At 64.0% G+C, this 18,512-nt stretch overlaps 1 protein-coding gene across 2 annotated transcripts in view; it reads left to right on the top strand.

The window, feature by feature from the left end:
- The window catches only part of LOC135272894 (dynein axonemal heavy chain 6-like), a 72,479-nt gene extending 55,720 nt beyond the window's left edge, over nucleotides 1-16,759 (top strand). The window contains exon 11 of one of the 2 annotated variants that reach the window (XM_064371605.1): nucleotides 16,697-16,759. In XM_064371605.1, coding sequence (XP_064227675.1) covers nucleotides 16,697-16,744 — 48 coding nt within the window. In that variant the 3' untranslated portion in view covers nucleotides 16,745-16,759. Of the gene's footprint in view, nucleotides 1-4,154; nucleotides 4,184-16,696 lie in introns of those variants that run through there. The other variant, XM_064371607.1, reaches the window with a different exon arrangement.
- The last annotated feature ends 1,753 nt before the right edge of the window (nucleotides 16,760-18,512 follow it).

The following is an 18,512-nucleotide window of genomic DNA, read 5'->3' as shown; positions in this document are numbered from 1 at the left end:
GATACCCAGGCCCCCCGGCCCCTGTACCTGTCAAGAGACCCGGGCCCCCCGGCACCTACCCCTGTGCAGAAACCCGGGCCCCCCGGCACCTACCCCTGTGCAGAGACCTGGGCCCCCCGGCACCTACCCCTGTGCAGAGACCCGGGCCCCCCGGCACCTACCCCTGTCCAAAGACCCATGCGCCCCGGCACCTGCGCCTGTCCAGAGGCCCAGACCCTCGGCACCTGCCCCTGTCCAGAGGCCCTGGACCCCTGCACCTGCCCCTGTCCAGAGGTCGAGGACCCCTAACACCTACCCCTTTCCAGGACCACGCACCTATCCCTGTCCAGACACCAAGGCCCCCCAGCACCTACCCCTGTCCAGAGAACCAGGCCCCCAGCACCTACCCCGTCCAGGGACCCAGGCCCCTGGGCACCTACCCCTGCCCAGAGGCTCTGGACCCCGGCACATACCCCTGTCCAGAGGCACTGGACCCCGGCACCTACCCAGTCCCAGGCCCCTCGGCACCGACAACTATCCAGAGATCCAGGCCCCCCGGCACCAAGCCCTGTCCAGAGACATCAGGTCCCCCGGCACCTAGCCCTGTCCAGAGGCCCTGGACCCCGGAACCTACCCCTGTCCAGAGACACAGGCCCCCGGTACCTACCCCTGTCCAGAGACGCAGGCCCCCCGGGACCTACCCCTGTCAAGAAACCCAGAACCCCCGGCACCTAACCCTGTCCACAGACACAGGCCCCCGGCACCTATCCCGTCCAGAGACGCAGGACCCCGGCACCTAACCCTGTCCAGACACCCAGGCCCCCGGCACCTACCCCTGTCCAGAGACCCAGGACCCTGGCAGCTACCCCTGTCCAGAGACCCAGGACCCCGGCACCTACCCCTGTCTAGAGACACAGGCCCCCCGGCAACTGCCTCTGTCCAGAGGCCCTAGAGCCCAGCACCTACTAAGTCCCAGGCCCCTCGGCACCTACCCCGGGTCAGAGACCCAGGGCCTCCGGCACCTAGCCCTGTCCAGAGGCCCCGGACCTCGGCACCTGCCCCTGTCCAGAGACCCAGGCTCCTCGGCACCAGCCCCTGTCCAGAGACCCAGGCCCCTGGCACCTACCCCTGTTCAGAGATCCAGACCCCGGCACCTACCAGTTTCTAGAGACTCAGGCGCCCCGGCACCTACCCCTGTCCAAAGACCCATGCGCCCCGGCACCTGCGCCTGTCCAGAGGCCCAGACCCTCGGCACCTGCCCCTGTCCAGAGGCCCTGGACCCCTGCACCTGCCCCTGTCCAGAGGCCGAGGACCCCTAACACCTACCCCCTTCCAGGACCACGCACCTATCCCTGTCCAGAGACCAAGGACCCCCAGCACCTACCCCTGTCCAGAGAACCAGGCCCCCAGCACCTACCCCGTCCAGGGACCCAGGCCCCCGAGGGCACCTACCCCTGCCCAGAGGCCCTGGACCCCGGCACATACCCCTGTCCAGAGACCCAGGCCCCCAGGCACCTACCCCTGTGCAGAGGCCCTGGACCCCGGCAGCTACCCGCGTTCAGAGACCCTGGCCCCCGACAGCTGACCCGTCCAGACACCCTGGACCCCAGCAATTACCCAGGCCAAGGCCCCCCGGCACCTACACCTGTCCAGACACCCAGGCCCCCTGCACCTACCCCATCCAGAGGCCATGGAGCCCGGCACCTATCCCTGTCCAGAGACCCAGGCACCCCGGCACCTACCCCCGCCGTTCAGAAACCCAGGCCCCCCGCACCTGCCCCTGTCCGGAGACCCAGGGCCCCCGGCCCCTGCCCCTGTCCAGAGGCCCTGGACCCCGGCACCTACCCAGGCCCAGGCCCCCCGGCACCTACCCCTGTCCAGAGGCCCAGGCCCCCAGGCACTTACCCTTGTCAAGAGACCCAGGCCCCCGGTACCTACCCCGTCCAGAGGACCAAGACCCCTGGCACCTACCGCTGTCCAGAAACCCAGTCCCCCGGGACCTACCCAGTCTAGAGGCCCTGGACTCCGGCAGATACCCCCGTTCAGAGGCCCAGGACCCCGGCACCTGGCCCCGTCCAGAGATCAAGGCCCACTGGCACCTGACCCTGTCCAGACACCCTGGACTCAGGCACCTACCCAGGCCCAGGCCCCCTGGCACCTACTCCCGTACAGAGACCCAGGACTCTTGACACCTACGCCTGTCCAGAGACCCAGGCCCCTGGCACCTACCCTGTTCAGAGACCCTGGACCCCGGCACCAACACCTGTCCAGAGACCCAGGTTCCCCAGCACCTACCCCTGTCCAGAGACCCAGGGCACCCGGCACCCAGCTCTGTGCAGAGTCCCTGGACCCCGGCACCTACCCCTGTCCTGAGACCCAGGCCCCGGCACCTACCCCCGTCCAGAGACCCAGGCCCCCGGCACCTACCCCTGTCCAGAGGCCCAGGACCCCAACACCTACCCCGGTCCAGGACCCCACATCTAGCCCTGTCCAGAGATGCAGGCCCCGCGACACCTACCCCTGTCCAGAGACCCAGGCTCCCCAGGACCTGCCTCTGTCCAGAGCCACTGGACCCCAGGACCTGCCTCTGTCCAGAGGCACTGGACCCCGGCACCTACCCAGTCCCAGGCCCCTCGGCACCGACAACTATCCAGAGATCCAGGCCCCCCGGCACCAAGCCCTGTCCAGAGACATCAGGTCCCCCGGCACCTAGCCCTGTCCAGAGGCCCTGGACCCCGGAACCTACCCCTGTCCAGAGACACAGGCCCCCGGTACCTACCCCTATCCAGAGACGCAGGCCCCCCGGGACCTACCCCTGTCAAGAAACCCAGAACCCCCGGCACCTAACCATGTCCACAGACACAGGCCCCCGGCACCTATCCCGTCCAGAGACGCAGGACCCCGGCACCTAACCCTGTCCAGACACCCAGGCCCCCGGCACCTACCCATGTCCAGAGACCCAGGACCCCAGCGGCTACCCCTGTCCAGAGACCCAGGACCCCGGCACCTACCCCTGTCTAGAGACCCAGGCTCCCCGGCAACTGCCTCTGTCCAGAGGCCCTAGAGCCCAGCACCTACTAAGTCCCAGGCCCCTCGGCACCTACCCCGGTTCAGAGACCCAGGGCCTCCGGCACCTAGCCCTGTCCAGAGGCCCTGGACCTCGGCACCTGCCCCTGTCTAGAGACCCAGGCTCCTCGGCACCAGCCCCTGTCCAGAGACCCAGGCCCCTGGCACCTACCCCTGTTCAGAGACCCAGGGCCCTGGCACCTACCCCTGTTCAGAGACCCAGACCCCGGCACCTACCAGTTTCTAGAGACTCAGGCCCCCGGCACCTACCCCTGTCCAAAGACCCATGCGCCCCGGCACCTGCGCCTGTCCAGAGGCCCAGACCCTCGGCACCTGCCCCTGTCCAGAGGCCCTGGACCCCTGCACCTGCCCCTGTCCAGAGGCCGAGGACCCCTAACACCTACCCCTTTCCAGGACCGTACACCTATCCCTGTCCAGAGACCAAGGCCCCCAGCACCTACCCCTGTCCAGAGAACCAGGCCCCCAGCACCTACCCCTGCCCAGAGGCCCTGGACCCCGGCACATACCCCTGTCCAGAGACCCAGGCCCCCAGGCACCTAACCCTGTCCAGAGACCGACCCAGGCCTTCCGGCACCTGCCCCTGTCCAGAGGCACTGGACCCTAGCACCTACCCAGGCCCAGGGCCCCAGCAACTACCTCTGTCCAGAGACCCTGGGCTCCCGGCACCTAGCCCTGTCCAGATGCCCTGGATCCCGGCACCTAACCTGTGCAGAGAACCAGGCCCCCGGCACATATCCCTGGCCAATGACCAAAAAAAAACACACACATGATTATCTCAATAGATGCAGAAAAGGTCTTTGATAAAATTCAACACCCTTTCATGCTAAAAACTCTCCGTAAACTAGGTGTTGACAGAACTATCTCTAAATAGTAAGAGCTATTAATGACAAACCCATAGCCAGTACCATAATGAATGGGCAAAAGCTGGAATCATTCCCTTTAAATCCAGCACAAGACAAGGATGCCGGCTTTCACCACTCCTATTCAACATAGTATTTGGAAGCTCTGGCCAGAGAAATCAAGCAAAAAAAAAGAAACAAAGTGTATTCAAACAGGAAGAGAGGACATCAAATTGTCTCTGTTTGCAGACAACATGAGTGTATATTTACAAAACCCCATCATCTCAGGCAAGCAGAGAGCCAAACCTTGAGTGAACTCCTCCCATTCACAATTGTTACAAAGAAAATAAATTACCTAGGAAGACAACTTACAAGGGAAGTGAAGGACCTCTTCAAGGAGAACTACAAGCTACCGCTCAAAGAAATAAGAGAGGACACAAACAAATGGAAAAACATTCCATGCTCGTGGGTCGAAAGAATCATTATCGTGAAAATGGCCATACTGCCCAAAGTAATTTGTAAATTCAATGCTATTCCCCTCAAGCTACCACTGATTTTCTTCACAAAACCAGAAACAACTACTTTAAATTTCATGTGAAACCAAAAAAGAGCCCGTATAGCCAAGACAATCCTAAGTCAAAAGAACAAAGCTGGAGGGATCACACTACCTGACTTGAGACCGTTCTAAAGAGACACAGTAACCAAAACAGCATGGTACCGGTACGAACTAAATATGTAGACCAAAGGAACAGAACAGAGACCTCAGAAATAACACCACGCGTCCACAACCATCTGATCTTCCACAAATCTGTCAAGAACAAGCAATGGGGAAAGGGTTCCCAATTTAATCAATGGTGCTGGGAAAACTGGCTAGCCATATGCAGAAAACAGAAACTAGACCCATTCCTTACATCTTACACAAAAATTAAGATGGATTAAAGACGCAAACATAAAAACTAAAACTATAAATACCCTAGAAGAAAACCTAAGCAATCTCATCCAGGACATAGGCAAGGGCAAAGACTTCATGACTAAAACAGCAAAAGCCATTGCAACAAGAGCCAAAATTGATAAATGGGATCTAACGAAAGAGCTTCTGCTCAGCCAGTCTCTGCCCCTGTCGAGAGACCCAAACCCCCGGCACCTGCCCCTGTCGAGAGGCCCAGGACACCCGGCACCTAGCCAGTCCCAGGCCCCCCGGGACTGGACATACCCCTGGTCCAGAGACCCAGGCCTCTGGCACGTGTCCCGTCCATAGACCCAGGACCCCGGCACCTGCCCCTGTCCAGAGGCCCTGGACCCTGGCACCTACCCAGGCCCAGGTCTCCCGGCACCTACCCCCGTCCAGAGACCCAGGACCCCCGGCACCTACCCCTGTCCAGAGACCCAGGCCCCCTGGCACCTACCCCCGTTCAGAGACCCAGGCCCCCCAGTACCTGCCCCTGTACAGAGGCCCTGGACCCCGGAACCTACCCAGGCCCAGGCCCCCCGGCACCTACCATCGTCTAGAGACCCATGCCCCCACAACCCACCCCCGTTCAGAGACCCAGGCCCCAGCACCTGCCCCTGTCCAGAGACCCAGGCCCCCCGGCACCTACCACTGTCCAAAGATCCAAGACCCCCGGCACCTACCCCTGTCCAGAGACCCAGGCTCCGGGCACCTACCCCTGTCCAGAGATTCAGGACCCCCGGCACCTACACCTGTCCAGAGACCCAGGCCCGCCGGCATCTACCCCTGTCCAGAGACCCAGGCCCTCCGGCACCTACCTCTGTCCAGAGACATAGGCGCCCCCGCATCTGCCCGTGTGAAAAGACCCATGCCCGCGGCACCTGAACATGTCCAGATGCCCTGGACCCTGGCCAGGGTACCCCTGTCCGGATACCCAGGCCCCCCGGCCCCTGTACCTGTCAAGAGACCCGGGCCCCCCGGCACCTACCCCTGTGCAGAGACCCGGGCCCCCCGGCACCTACACCTGTGCAGAGACCCGGGCCCCCCGGCACCTAGCCCTGTGCAGAGACCCGGGCCCCCCGGCACCTACCCCTGTCCAGAGACCCAGGCCCCCCGGCACCTACCACTATCCAGACACCCAGCCCCTCCGACACCTACCACTGTCCAGACACCCAGCCCCCCCGGCACCTTCCCCTGTCCACAGACCCAGGCCCCCCCGGCACCTGCCCCTGTACAGAGACCTAAGCCCCGGCACCTGCCCCTGTTCAGAGGCCCTGGACTCCGGCACCTACCAAGGCCTAGGCCCCTCGGCATCTGCCCCTGTCGAAAGACCCCAACCCCCGGCAGCTGCCTCTGTCCAGAAGCCCAGGACCCCGCACCTACCCCTGTCCAGAGACCAAGGTCCCCAAACCCCTACCCCTGTACAGAGGCCGAGGTCCCCCAACACCAACCCCTGTCCAGCACCCCGCACCTACCCATGTCCAGAGACCCAGGCCCCTAGGCACCTACCCCTGTCCAGAGACCCAGGCCCCCGGCACCTACCGCTGTCCAGAGACCCAGGGCCCCCGGCACCTAGCCCTGTGCAGAGGCCCTGGACCCCGGCACGTACCCCTGTCCAGAGACCCGGGCCCCCCGGGAACCTACCCCTGTCCCCAGACCCTGGCCAGCCAGCACTTATCCCTGTCCGGAGACCCAGGCGCCCCTGCATTTGCCCCTGTCAAGAGACCCAGGCCCCCCGGAACCTGCCCGTATCCAGAGGCCCTGGATCCCGGGACCTACCCATGTCGAGTCCCAGGCCCCCAGGCACCTGTCCCTGTCCAGAGACCCAGGCCCCAGGCACCTACCCCCGTTGAGAGACCCAGGCCCCCGGCACCAGCCCCTGTCCAGAGACCCAGGCCCCCGGCACCTACCCCTGTTCAGAGACCCAGGCCCCACGGCACGTGCCCCTGTCGAGAGGCCCTGGACCCCGGCACCTGCCCCTGTCCAGAGGCCCAGGACCCCACAACTACCCTTGTCTAAAGACCCAGGTCCCCCAATACCTACCCCTGTCCAGAGGCACAGGACCGCAACACCTACCCCTGTTCAGCGACCCTGGACCCCGACACCTAACCCTTTCCAGAGAACCAGGCCCCCAGCCCCTACCCTGTCCGGAGACCCAGGCCCCCGTCACCTACCTCTGTCCAGAGGCCCTGGATCCCGGCACCTATCCCCGTTCAGAGACCCAGGCCCCCGGCACCAGCCCCTGTCCAGAGACCCAGTCCCCCCAGCACCTTTCCCTGTCCAGAGGCCCTGGAACCCGGCACCTACTGAGGCCCAGGCCCCCTGGCACCTGCCCCCGTCCAGAGACCAAGGACCCCTGGCACCTACCCGTCCAGAGACCCAGGCCCCCTGGCACCAACCACCGTTCAGAGACCTAGGCCCCCGGCACCTGCCCCTTCCAGAGACCCAGGCCCCCCAGCACCTACCCCTATACAGAGACCAAGGCACCTGCCCCTTCCAGAGACCCAGGCCCCGCAGCACCTACCCCTATCCAAAGACCAAGGCGTCCCGGCACCTACACCTGTCCAGAGACCCAGGCCTCCGGCACTTACCCCTGTCCAGAGACTCAGGACCCCGGCACCTACCCCTGTCCTGAGACCCGGGCCCCCGGCACCTCCCCTGTCCAGAGACTCAGGACCCCTGGCACCTACACCTGCCCAGAGACACCCGCCCCCAGCAGCTACCCCTGTCCAGAGACTCAGGCACCCCGGCACCTAGCCCTGTCCAGAGGCCCTGGACCCCGGCATCTACCCCTGTCCACAGACCCAGGCCCCCCGGCACCTACCCCTGTCCAGAGACCCAGGCTCCGGGCACCTACCCCTGTCCAGAGATTCAGGACCCCCGGCACCTACACCTGTCCAGAGACCCAGGCCCGCCGGCATCTACCCCTGTCCAGAGACCCAGGCCCTCCGGCACCTACCTCTGTCCAGAGACATAGGCGCCCCCGCATCTGCCCGTGTGAAAAGACCCATGCCCGCGGCACCTGAACATGTCCAGATGCCCTGGACCCTGGCCAGGGTACCCCTGTCCGGATACCCAGGCCCCCGGCACCTACCGCTGTCCAGAGACCCAGGGCCCCCGGCACCTAGCCCTGTGCAGAGGCCCTGGACCCCGGCACGTACCCCTGTCCAGAGACCCGGGCCCCCCGGGAACCTACCCCTGTCCCCAGACCCAGGCCAGCCAGCACTTATCCCTGTCCAGAGACCCAGGCGCCCCTGCATTTGCCCCTGTCAAGAGACCCAGGCCCCCCGGAACCTGCCCGTATCCAGAGGCCCTGGATCCCGGGACCTACCCATGTCGAGTCCCAGGCCCCCAGGCACCTGTCCCTGTCCAGAGACCCAGGCCCCAGGCACCTACCCCCGTTGAGAGACCCAGGCCCCCGGCACCAGCCCCTGTCCAGAGACCCAGGCCCCCGGCACCTACCCCTGTTCAGAGACCCAGGCCCCACGGCACGTGCCCCTGTCGAGAGGCCCTGGACCCCGGCACCTGCCCCTGTCCAGAGGCCCAGGACCCCACACCTACCCTTGTCTAAAGACCCAGGTCCCCCAATACCTACCCCTGTCCAGAGGCACAGGACCGCAACACCTACCCCTGTTCAGCGACCCAGGACCCCGACACCTAACCCTTTCCAGAGAACCAGGCCCCCAGCCCCTACCCTGTCCGGAGACCCAGGCCCCCGTCACCTACCTCTGTCCAGAGGCCCTGGATCCCGGCACCTATCCCCGTTCAGAGACCCAGGCCCCCGGCACCAGCCCCTGTCCAGAGACCCAGTCCCCCCAGCACCTTTCCCTGTCCAGAGGCCCTGGAACCCGGCACCTACCGAGGCCCAGGCCCCCTGGCACCTGCCCCCGTCCAGAGACCAAGGACCCCTGGCACCTACCCGTCCAGAGACCCAGGCCCCCTGGCACCAACCACCGTTCAGAGACCTAGGCCCCCGGCACCTGCCCCTTCCAGAGACCCAGGCCCCCCAGCACCTACCCCTATACAGAGACCAAGGCACCTGCCCCTTCCAGAGACCCAGGCCCCGCAGCACCTACCCCTATCCAAAGACCAAGGCGTCCCGGCACCTACACCTGTCCAGAGACCCAGGCCTCCGGCACTTACCCCTGTCCAGAGACTCAGGACCCCGGCACCTACCCCTGTCCTGAGACCCGGGCCCCCGGCACCTCCCCTGTCCAGAGACTCAGGACCCCTGGCACCTACACCTGCCCAGAGACACCCGCCCCCAGCAGCTACCCCTGTCCAGAGACTCAGGCACCCCGGCACCTAGCCCTGTCCAGAGGCCCTGGACCCCGGCATCTACCCCTGTCCACAGACCCAGGCCCCCCGGCACCTACCCCTGTCCAGAGACCCAGGCTCTGGGCACCTACCCCTGTCCAGAGATTCAGGACCCCCGGCACCTACACCTGTCCAGAGACCCAGGCCCGCCGGCATCTACCCCTGTCCAGAGACCCAGGCCCTCCGGCACCTACCTCTGTCCAGAGACATAGGCGCCCCCGCATCTGCCCGTGTGAAAAGACCCATGCCCGCGGCACCTGAACATGTCCAGATGCCCTGGACCCTGGCCAGGGTACCCCTGTCCGGATACCCAGGCCCCCGGCACCTACCCCTGTCCAGAGACCCAGGGCCCCCGGCACCTAGCCCTGTGCAGAGGCCCTGGACCCCGGCACGTACCCCTGTCCAGAGACCCGGGCCCCCCGGGAACCTACCCCTGTCCCCAGACCCAGGCCAGCCAGCACTTATCCCTGTCCAGAGACCCAGGCGCCCCTGCATTTGCCCCTGTCAAGAGACCCAGGCCCCCCGGAACCTGCCCGTATCCAGAGGCCCTGGATCCCGGGACCTACCCATGTCGAGTCCCAGGCCCCCAGGCACCTGTCCCTGTCCAGAGACCCAGGCCCCAGGCACCTACCCCCGTTGAGAGACCCAGGCCCCCGGCACCAGCCCCTGTCCAGAGACCCAGGCCCCCGGCACCTACCCCTGTTCAGAGACCCAGGCCCCACGGCACGTGCCCCTGTCGAGAGGCCCTGGACCCCGGCACCTGCCCCTGTCCAGAGGCCCAGGACCCCACACCTACCCTTGTCTAAAGACCCAGGTCCCCCAATACCTACCCCTGTCCAGAGGCACAGGACCGCAACACCTACCCCTGTTCAGCGACCCAGGACCCCGACACCTAACCCTTTCCAGAGAACCAGGCCCCCAGCCCCTACCCTGTCCGGAGACCCAGGCCCCCGTCACCTACCCCTGTCCAGAGACCCAGGCTCCTGGCACCTACCCCGTCCAGAGACCCAGGCCCCCCGGCACCTAACCCTGCCGAGAGGCCCTGGACCCCGGCACCTACTCAGGCACAGGCTCCCCAGCACCTACCCCCGTTCAGAGACACAGGCTCCCGGCACCTGTCCCTTCCAGAGACAGAGGCCCCCGGCACTTGCCCCTGTCCAGGGACCCAGGTTCCCAGCATCTGCCCCTGTCCAGACGCCCTGGACCCCGGCTCCCACCCAGGCCCAGGCAGCCTGACACCTACGGCCGTCCAGAGACCCAGGACCCTGGAATCTACCTATGTTCAGAGACCCAGGCCCCCCAGACCAGACCCTGTTCAGAGGCCCTGGACCCCGGCACCTACCCAGGCCCAGGCCCTCAGGAACCTACCCCTGTCCAGAGACCCAGGACCCTGGAATCTACCTATGTTCATAGACCCAGGCCCCCGGCACCTACCCTGTCCAGAGGCCCTGGACCCCGGCACCTACCGCTGTCCACAGACCCAGGCCCCCCAGCACCTACCACTGTCGAGAGACCCAGGCCCCCAGCACCTACTCCCGTCCAGAGACAGAAGCCCCCGGCACCTACCAACGTCCAGAGACCCAGGAACCCGGCACCTAACCCTATCCAGAGGCCCTGGACCCCGGCACCTACCCAGGCCCAGGCCTCCGGGCACCTACGCCTGTCCAGAGACCCAGGCGCTCTGGCACCTGCCCCTGTCCAGAGACCCAGGCGCTCCGGCACCTGCACCTGTCCAGAGACCCAGGCCCCCCTTCACCTACCCCTGTCCATAGACCCAGGCCTCCCGGCACCTACCCCTGTCCAGAGACCCAAGGCCCCCTGCAACTACCCCCGTGCAGAGACACAGGCCCCCCGGCACCTAACCCCGTTCAGAGACCCAGGCCCCCGGCACCTGCCCCTGTCCTGAGACCCAGGCCTCCCGGCACCTGCCCCTGTCGAGAGGCCCTGGACCCTAGCACATACCCAAGAACACGCCCCCTTGGAACCTAGCCCTGTCCAGAGACCCAAGGCCCCCGGTGCCTACCTCTGTCCAGAGACCCAGGTCCCCGGCATCTACCCTGTCCAGAGACCCAGGAACCCGGCACCTACCCCTGTCCAGAGACCCAGGACCCCTGCACCTAACCCTGTCCAGAGGCCCTGGACGCTGGCAACTACCCCCGTTCAGCGACCCAGGCCCCCGGCACGTGACCATGTCCAGAGATCCAGGACCCCCAGCAACTGCGCCTGTCCAGACACCCTGTACCCTGGCACTTACCCGCGCCCAGGCCCCCCGGCTCATACCCCTTTCCAGAGACCCAGGAACCTTGGCACCTACGCCTGTCCAGAGACCCAGGCCCCGCGCACCTACCCCTATCCAGAGACACAGGTGCCCCCACATCTGCCCCTGTCAATACACCCAGGCCCCACGGCACCTGCCCCTGTCAATAGACCCAGGCCCCCCTGCACCTAACCCCATTCAGAGACCTAGGCCTCCGGCACCTGCCCCTGTCCACAGACCCAGGCCCCCTGGCACCGGCCCCTGTCCAGAGGCCCTGGACCCAGGCACCTACCCAGGCCCAGGCCCCGGCACCTACCCCCGTCCAGAAACCCTGGACCCCCGGCACCTACCCCTGTCCAGAGACCACGGCCACCCGGCACTTACCCCTGTCCAGAGGCCCAGGCCTCCTGGCACCTACCCCTGTCTAGAGACCCAGGCCTCCTGGCACCTGCCCCTGTCAAGAGGCCCTGGACCCCGGCACCTACCCAGGCCCCGGCCCCCTGGCACCTACCCCTGTCCAGAGACCCAGGCCCCCCCGGCACCTGCCCCTTTCCAGAGGCCCTGGACACCGGCACCTACCCCTGTACAGAGATCCACGGCCTCCGGCACCTAGAGCTTTCCAGAGGCGCTAGACCCCGGAACCTGCCCCTGTCCAGAGACCCAGGTCCCCTGGCACCTGCCCCTGTCCAGACGCCCTGTACCCCGGCACCAGCCCCTGTCCAGAGATCGAGGCCCCCGGCACCTGCCCCTGTCCAGAGGCCCTGGACCCCGGCACCTCCCCAGGCCCAGGCCCCCTGGCACCTACCCCTGGCCAGAGACCCAGGTCCTCGGCACCTACCCTGTCCAGAGACCCAGGACCCCGGCACCTACCCCTGTCCAGACATCCAGGCCCCCAGCACCAACCCCTGTCCAGATGCCCTGGAACCCGGTAGTTACCCCCGTTCAGAGACCCAGGCCCCCCGGCACCTGACCCTGTCTAGAGGCCCTAGATCCCGGCACCTGTCCATGTCCAGAGATCCAGGCCCCCGGCAACTGCCCCTGTCCAGAGACCCAGGATCCCCGGCACCTGTCTCTGTCCAGAGACCCAGGTCCCCCGGCACCTAACCCTGTCGAGAGAAACAGGCGCCCCAGCATCTGCCTCTGTCCAGAGACACAGGCCCCCTGGCACCTGCACCTGTCGAGAGGCCCGGGACCCCGGCACCTGTCCCTGTCCAGAGGCCCAGGACCCTGCACCTACCCCTGTCTAGAGACCCAAGTCCCCCAACACCTACCCCTGTCCAGAGGCCCAGGGCCCCAACACCTACCCCTGTCGAGGCCCCTGCACCTAACCCTGTCCAGAGACCCAGGACCCCGCCACCTACCCTTGTCCAGACAACCAGGCCCACTGGGAACTACCACCGTTCAGCGACTCAGGCCCACCACACCTGCCCATGACCAGAGACCCAGACCCCCGGCACATGTCCCTGTCAAGAGGCCCTGGACCCCGGCACCTACCACTGTCCAGAGATCCAGGACCCAGCACTTACCCCTGTCCAGAGACCCCGGGAACCCAGCACCTACCTCTGTCCAGAGACACAGGCTCCCGGTACCTACCCCGTCCAGAGGCCCAGGACCGGGGGCACCTACCCGTGTCCAGACACGCAGGCCGCCGGCACCTACCCTTGTCCAGAGACCCAGGCCCCCGGCACCTATCCCGTCCAGAGACCCAGGCCCCCCGGCTCCTACCCCCATTCAGAGACCCAGGCCCCCGGCACCTACCCCTGTCCAGAGACCCAGGACACCGGCATCTACCCTGGCTCAGGCCCCCCGGCACCTACCACTGTCCAGAGACCCAGAACATCAGCACCTACCCTGGCTCAGGCTCCCTGGCACCTAGCCTTGTCCAGAGACCCAGCCCCCCTGCACCTTCCCCTGTCCAGAGACCCAGGCCCTCTGGCACCTTCCCCTGTCCAGAGACCCAGGATACCCGCACCTTCCCCCGTAAAGAGACCCACGACCCCGGGCACCTATCCCCGTCCAGAGACCCAGGACCCCTGACACCTACCCTGTCCAGAGAACCAGGACCACTGGCACCTACCCCTGTCAAGAGACCAAGTAGGTGGGACTACAAGAGACCCAAGTCCCCGGCACCTACCCCCGTCTAGATGCACTGGATGCTGGCACCTACCCCCGTCCAGAGACACAGGCCCCCCGGCACTTACCCCCGGCCACAGAACCTACCCTGTCCAGAGACACTGGACCCCAGCACCCACCCCTGTCCAGAGACCCAGGCCCCTGGCACCTATCCCTGTCCAGAGACCCAAGCCTCCCGGCACCTGCCCCTGTCAAGAGGCCCTGGACCCTAGCATCTACCTAGGCCCAGGGCCCCGGCACCTACATCTGTCCAGAGACCCAAGCCTCCCGTCACCTGCCCCTGTCGAGAGGCACTGGACCCTAGCACCTACCTAGGCCCAGGGCCCCGGCACCTACACCTGTCCAGAGACCGAGGGCCCCCGGCACCCAGACGTGTCCAGAGGCCCTGGACCCCGGCACCTACCCCTGTCCAGAGACCCAGGCCCCCCGGCACCTACCCCTGTCCAGAGACCCAGGCCCCACGGCACCTACCCCTGTCCAGAGATTCAGGATCCCGGCACCTACACCTGTCCAGAGACCCAACCCCTGGCACCTACCCCTGTCCAAAGACCGGGGACCCCGGCACCTGTCCGTGTCCAGAGACCCAGGTCCCCCTGCACCTACCCCTGTCCAGAGGCCCTGGACCCTGGCACCTACCCAGGCCCAGGCCCTCCGGCACCTACCCCCGTCCAGAGACCAAGGACCCCTGGCACCTAACCCTGTCCAGAGACCCAGGCCCCTGGCACCTACCCTGTCCAGAGGATCTGGACTCCAGCACCTACCCCTGTCCGGAGACCCAGGGCCCCCGGCACCCAACCCTGTTCAGAGGCTCTGGACGCCGGCACCTACCAATGTTCAGAAACCCAGGCCCCCAGCATATGCCCATGTCCAGAGATCCAGGCCCCCAAGCACCTGCGTCTGTCCAGACACCCTGAACCCCGGTACCTACCCAGGCCCAGGCCTCCCGGCACCTACCCTCATCCAGAGACCCAGGACCCCTGGCACCTACGGCTGTCCAGAGACCCAGGCCCCCAGCACCTACCCTGTCCAGAGACACTGGACTCCAGCACCCACCCCTGTCCAGAGACCCAGGCCCCTGGCACCTATCCCTGTCCAGAAACCCAAGCCTCCCGGCACCTGCCCCTGTCAAGAGGCCCTGGACCCTAGCATCTACCTAGGCCCAGGGCCCCGGCACCTACATCTGTCCAGAGACCCAAGCCTCCCGTCACCTGCCCCTGTCGAGAGGCACTGGACCCTAGCACCTACCTAGGCCCAGGGCCCCGGCACCTACACCTGTCCAGAGACCGAGGGCCCCCGGCACCCAGACGTGTCCAGAGGCCCTGGACCCCGGCACCTACCCCTGTCCAGAGACCCAGGCCCCCCGGCACCTACCCCTGTCCAGAGACCCAGGCCCCACGGCACCTACCCCTGTCCAGAGACTCAGGATCCCGGCACCTACACCTGTCCAGAGACCCAACCCCCGGCACCTACCCCTGTCCAAAGACCCGGGACCCCGGCACCTGTCCATGTCCAGAGACCCAGGTCCCCCTGCACCTACCCCTGTCCAGAGGCCCTGGACCCTGGCACCTACCCCCGTCCAGAGACCAAGGACCCCTGGCACCTAACCCTGTCCAGAGACCCAGGCCCCCGGCACCTACCCTGTCCAGAGGATCTGGACTCCAGCACCTACCCCTGTCCGGAGACCCAGGGCCCCCGGCACCTATCCCCCTTCAGAGACCCAGGCCCCAGCACCTGCCCTCCTGGAGACCCAGGTCCCCCGGCACCTAGCCCTGTCCAGAGACCCACGCCCCCCGGCACCTGCCCCTGTCCAGAGACCCAGGCGCCCTGGCACCTGCCCCTGTCCAGAGACCCAGGGCCTCCGACACCTAACCCTGTCCAGAGGCCCTGGACCCCGGCACCTGACACTGTCCAGAGACCCAGGCCCCCTGCCAAATGCCCCTGTCCAGAAGCCGCGGACCCCGGCAACTGCCCCTGTCTAGAGGCCCTCGACCCTGCCACCTACCCAGGCCCAGACCCCTCAGCACCGACCCCTGTCCAGAGACCCACGGGCCCCTGCACCTACTCCCGTCCAGAGACTCAGGCCCCCCGGAACCTACCCCCGTCCAGAGACCCAGGCCCCCCGGCACCTGCCCCTTCCAGAGACCCAGGTCCCCTGGCACCTACCCCTGTCCAGAGACCCAGGCCCCCGGCACGTGCCTCTATCCAGAGATCCAGGTCCCCCGGCACGTGCCCCTGGCCAGAGACCCAGGCCCCCCGCACCTACCCCTGTCCAGAGACCCAGGCCCCTGGCACCTACCTCTATCCAGAGACCCAGGCCCCGGCACCTACCCCTGGCCAGAGAACCAGGCCCCCCGGCACCTGCCCCTGTCCGGACGCCCTGGACTCCGGCGTCTACTCAGGCCCAGACACCCCGGCACCTACACTCGTCCAGAGACCCAGGCCCCCTGGTACCTACCCTGTCCAGAGACACTGGACCCCAGCACCCACTGCTGTCCAGAGACCCAGGCCACTGGCACCTATCCCTGTCCAGAGACCCAAGCCTCCCGGCACCTGCCCCTGTCGAGAGGCCCTGGACCCTAGCACCTACCTAGGCCCAGGGCCCAGGCACCTACCCCTGTCCAGATACCAAGGTCCCCCGGCACCTACAGCTGTCCAGAGACCCAGGCGCCAGGCACGTAACCCTGTCCAGAGACTCAGGACCCCGGCACCTACCCCTGGCCAGAGATCCACGCCCCCAGCAGCTACGCCTGTCCAGAGACCCAGGCCCCCCGGCACCTACCCCTCTTCAGAGACCCAGTTCCCCCTTCACCTACCCCCGTCCAGAGACCCAGGCCCCCCGGCACCTACCCCCGTTCAGAGACGCAGGCCCCTGGCACCGGCACCTACTCCTGTCCAGAGACCCAGGCCCCCCGGCACCTTGCCCTGTCCAGAGGACCTGGACCCCGGCACCTGCCCAGGCCCAGGCCTGGATAAATTGCAAAAATTTTCTCCCATTTTGTAGGCTACCTGTTCACTTTGATGATAATGTTTTGTGAAAAAAGCAAAATAGATAGATCACAAACAGAACTAATGAAGAAAAAAGAATCAAATAGAGACACAAAAATGATAAAAGATATATCACCACTGATCCCACAGAAATACAACTACCATCAGAGGATACTACAAACACCTCTACACAAATAAACCAGCAAATCTAGAAGAAATGGATAAATTCCTGGACACATACACCCTCCCAAGACTAAACCAGGAAGACATCGAATCCCTAAATAGACCAATAAGAACTTCTGAAATTGAGGCAGTAATGAATAGCCCACTAACCAAAAAAAGCCCAGGACCAGATGGATTCACAGCCAAATTCTACCAGAGGTACAAAGAAGAGCTGGTACCATCCCTTCTAAACTATTCCAAACAATAGAAAAAGAGGAACTCCTCCCTAACTCGTTTTATGAGGCCAGCATCATCCTGATTTTAAAACCTGGCAGAGAGACAACAAAAAAAGAAAGTTTCAGGCCGATATTGCTGATGAACATTGATTTGAAAATCCTCAATAAAATACTGGCAAACCGAATCCAGCAGCACATCAAAAAGCTTATCCATTACAATCAAGTGGGCTTCATCCCTGCGATGCAAGGCTGGTTCAACACATGCAAATCAATAAACGTAATCCGTCACATAAACAGAACCAATGACCAAAAAAAAAAAAAAAAAAAAAAAAAAAAACACCACATGATTATCTCAATAGATGCAGAAAAGGTCTTTGATAAAATTCAACACCCTTTCATGCTAAAAACTCTCAATAAACTAGGTGTTGACAGAACTATCTCAAAATAGTAAGAGCTGTTAATGACAAACCCATAGCCAGTACCATAATGAATGGGCAAAAGCTGGAATCATTCCCTTTAAATCCAGCACAAGACAAGGATGCCGGCTTTCACCACTCCTATTCAACATAGCATTGGAAGTTCTGGCCAGAGAAATCAAGCAAAAAAAAGAAACAAAGTGTATTCAAACAGGAAGAGAGGACATCAAATTGTCTCTGTTTGCAGACAACATGAGTGTATATTTACAAAACCCCATCATCTCAGGCAAGCAGAGAGCCAAACCTTGAGTGAACTCCTCCCATTCACAATTGTTACAAAGAAAATAAATTACCTAGGAATACAATTTACAAGGGAAGTGAAGGACCTCTTCAAGGAGAACTACAAACCACCGCTCAAAGAAATAAGAGAGGACACAAACAAATGGAAAAACATTCCATGCTCGTGGGTAGAAAGAATCATTATGGTGAAAAAAAAAAGTAATTTATAAATTCAGTGCTATTCCCCTCAAGCTACCACTGATTTTCTTCACAAAACCAGAAACAACTACTTTAAATTTCACATGAAACCAAAAAAGAGCCCGTATAGCCAAGACAATCTTAAGTGAAAAGAACAAAGCTGGAGGGATCACACTATGCTCAGCCAGTCTCTGCCCCTGTCCAGAGACCCAAACCCTCGGCACCAGCACCTGTCGAGAGGCCCAGGACCCCCGGCACCTACCCAGTCCCAGGCCCCCCGGCACCTACCCCTGTCCAGAGACACAGGCCCCCTGGCACCTTGCACCCGTCCAGAGGCCATTCACCCCGGCACCTACCACCGTCCAGAGACCCAGGCCCCCCGCACCTACCCTCGTCCAGAAACCGAGGACCCCTGGCATTTACCCCCGTCAAGACACCCAGGACCCTGGCACCTACCCCCATCCAGAGGCCATGGACCCTGGCATCTAGACCCATCCAGAGACCCAGGCCCCCCAGCACCTACCTCCATTCAGAGACCAAGGCCCCCGGCACCTGCCCGTATCCAGAGACCCAGGCCCCCGGCATCCACCCCTGTCCAGAGAACCAGGCCCCCGGCACCTGCCCCTGTCCAGAGGCACTGGATCCCGGCACCTACCCCTGTCCAGAGACCCAGGC

Source organism: Aotus nancymaae, unplaced genomic scaffold (assembly GCF_030222135.1).
Source record: "Aotus nancymaae isolate 86718 unplaced genomic scaffold, 86718_ANA_hifiasm-v0.15.2.pri h1tg000141l, whole genome shotgun sequence".
NCBI lineage: Eukaryota > Metazoa > Chordata > Mammalia > Primates > Aotidae > Aotus > Aotus nancymaae.
Note: the sequence above shows the minus strand (reverse complement) of the source record. Positions and strands in the feature narration are given on the sequence as shown.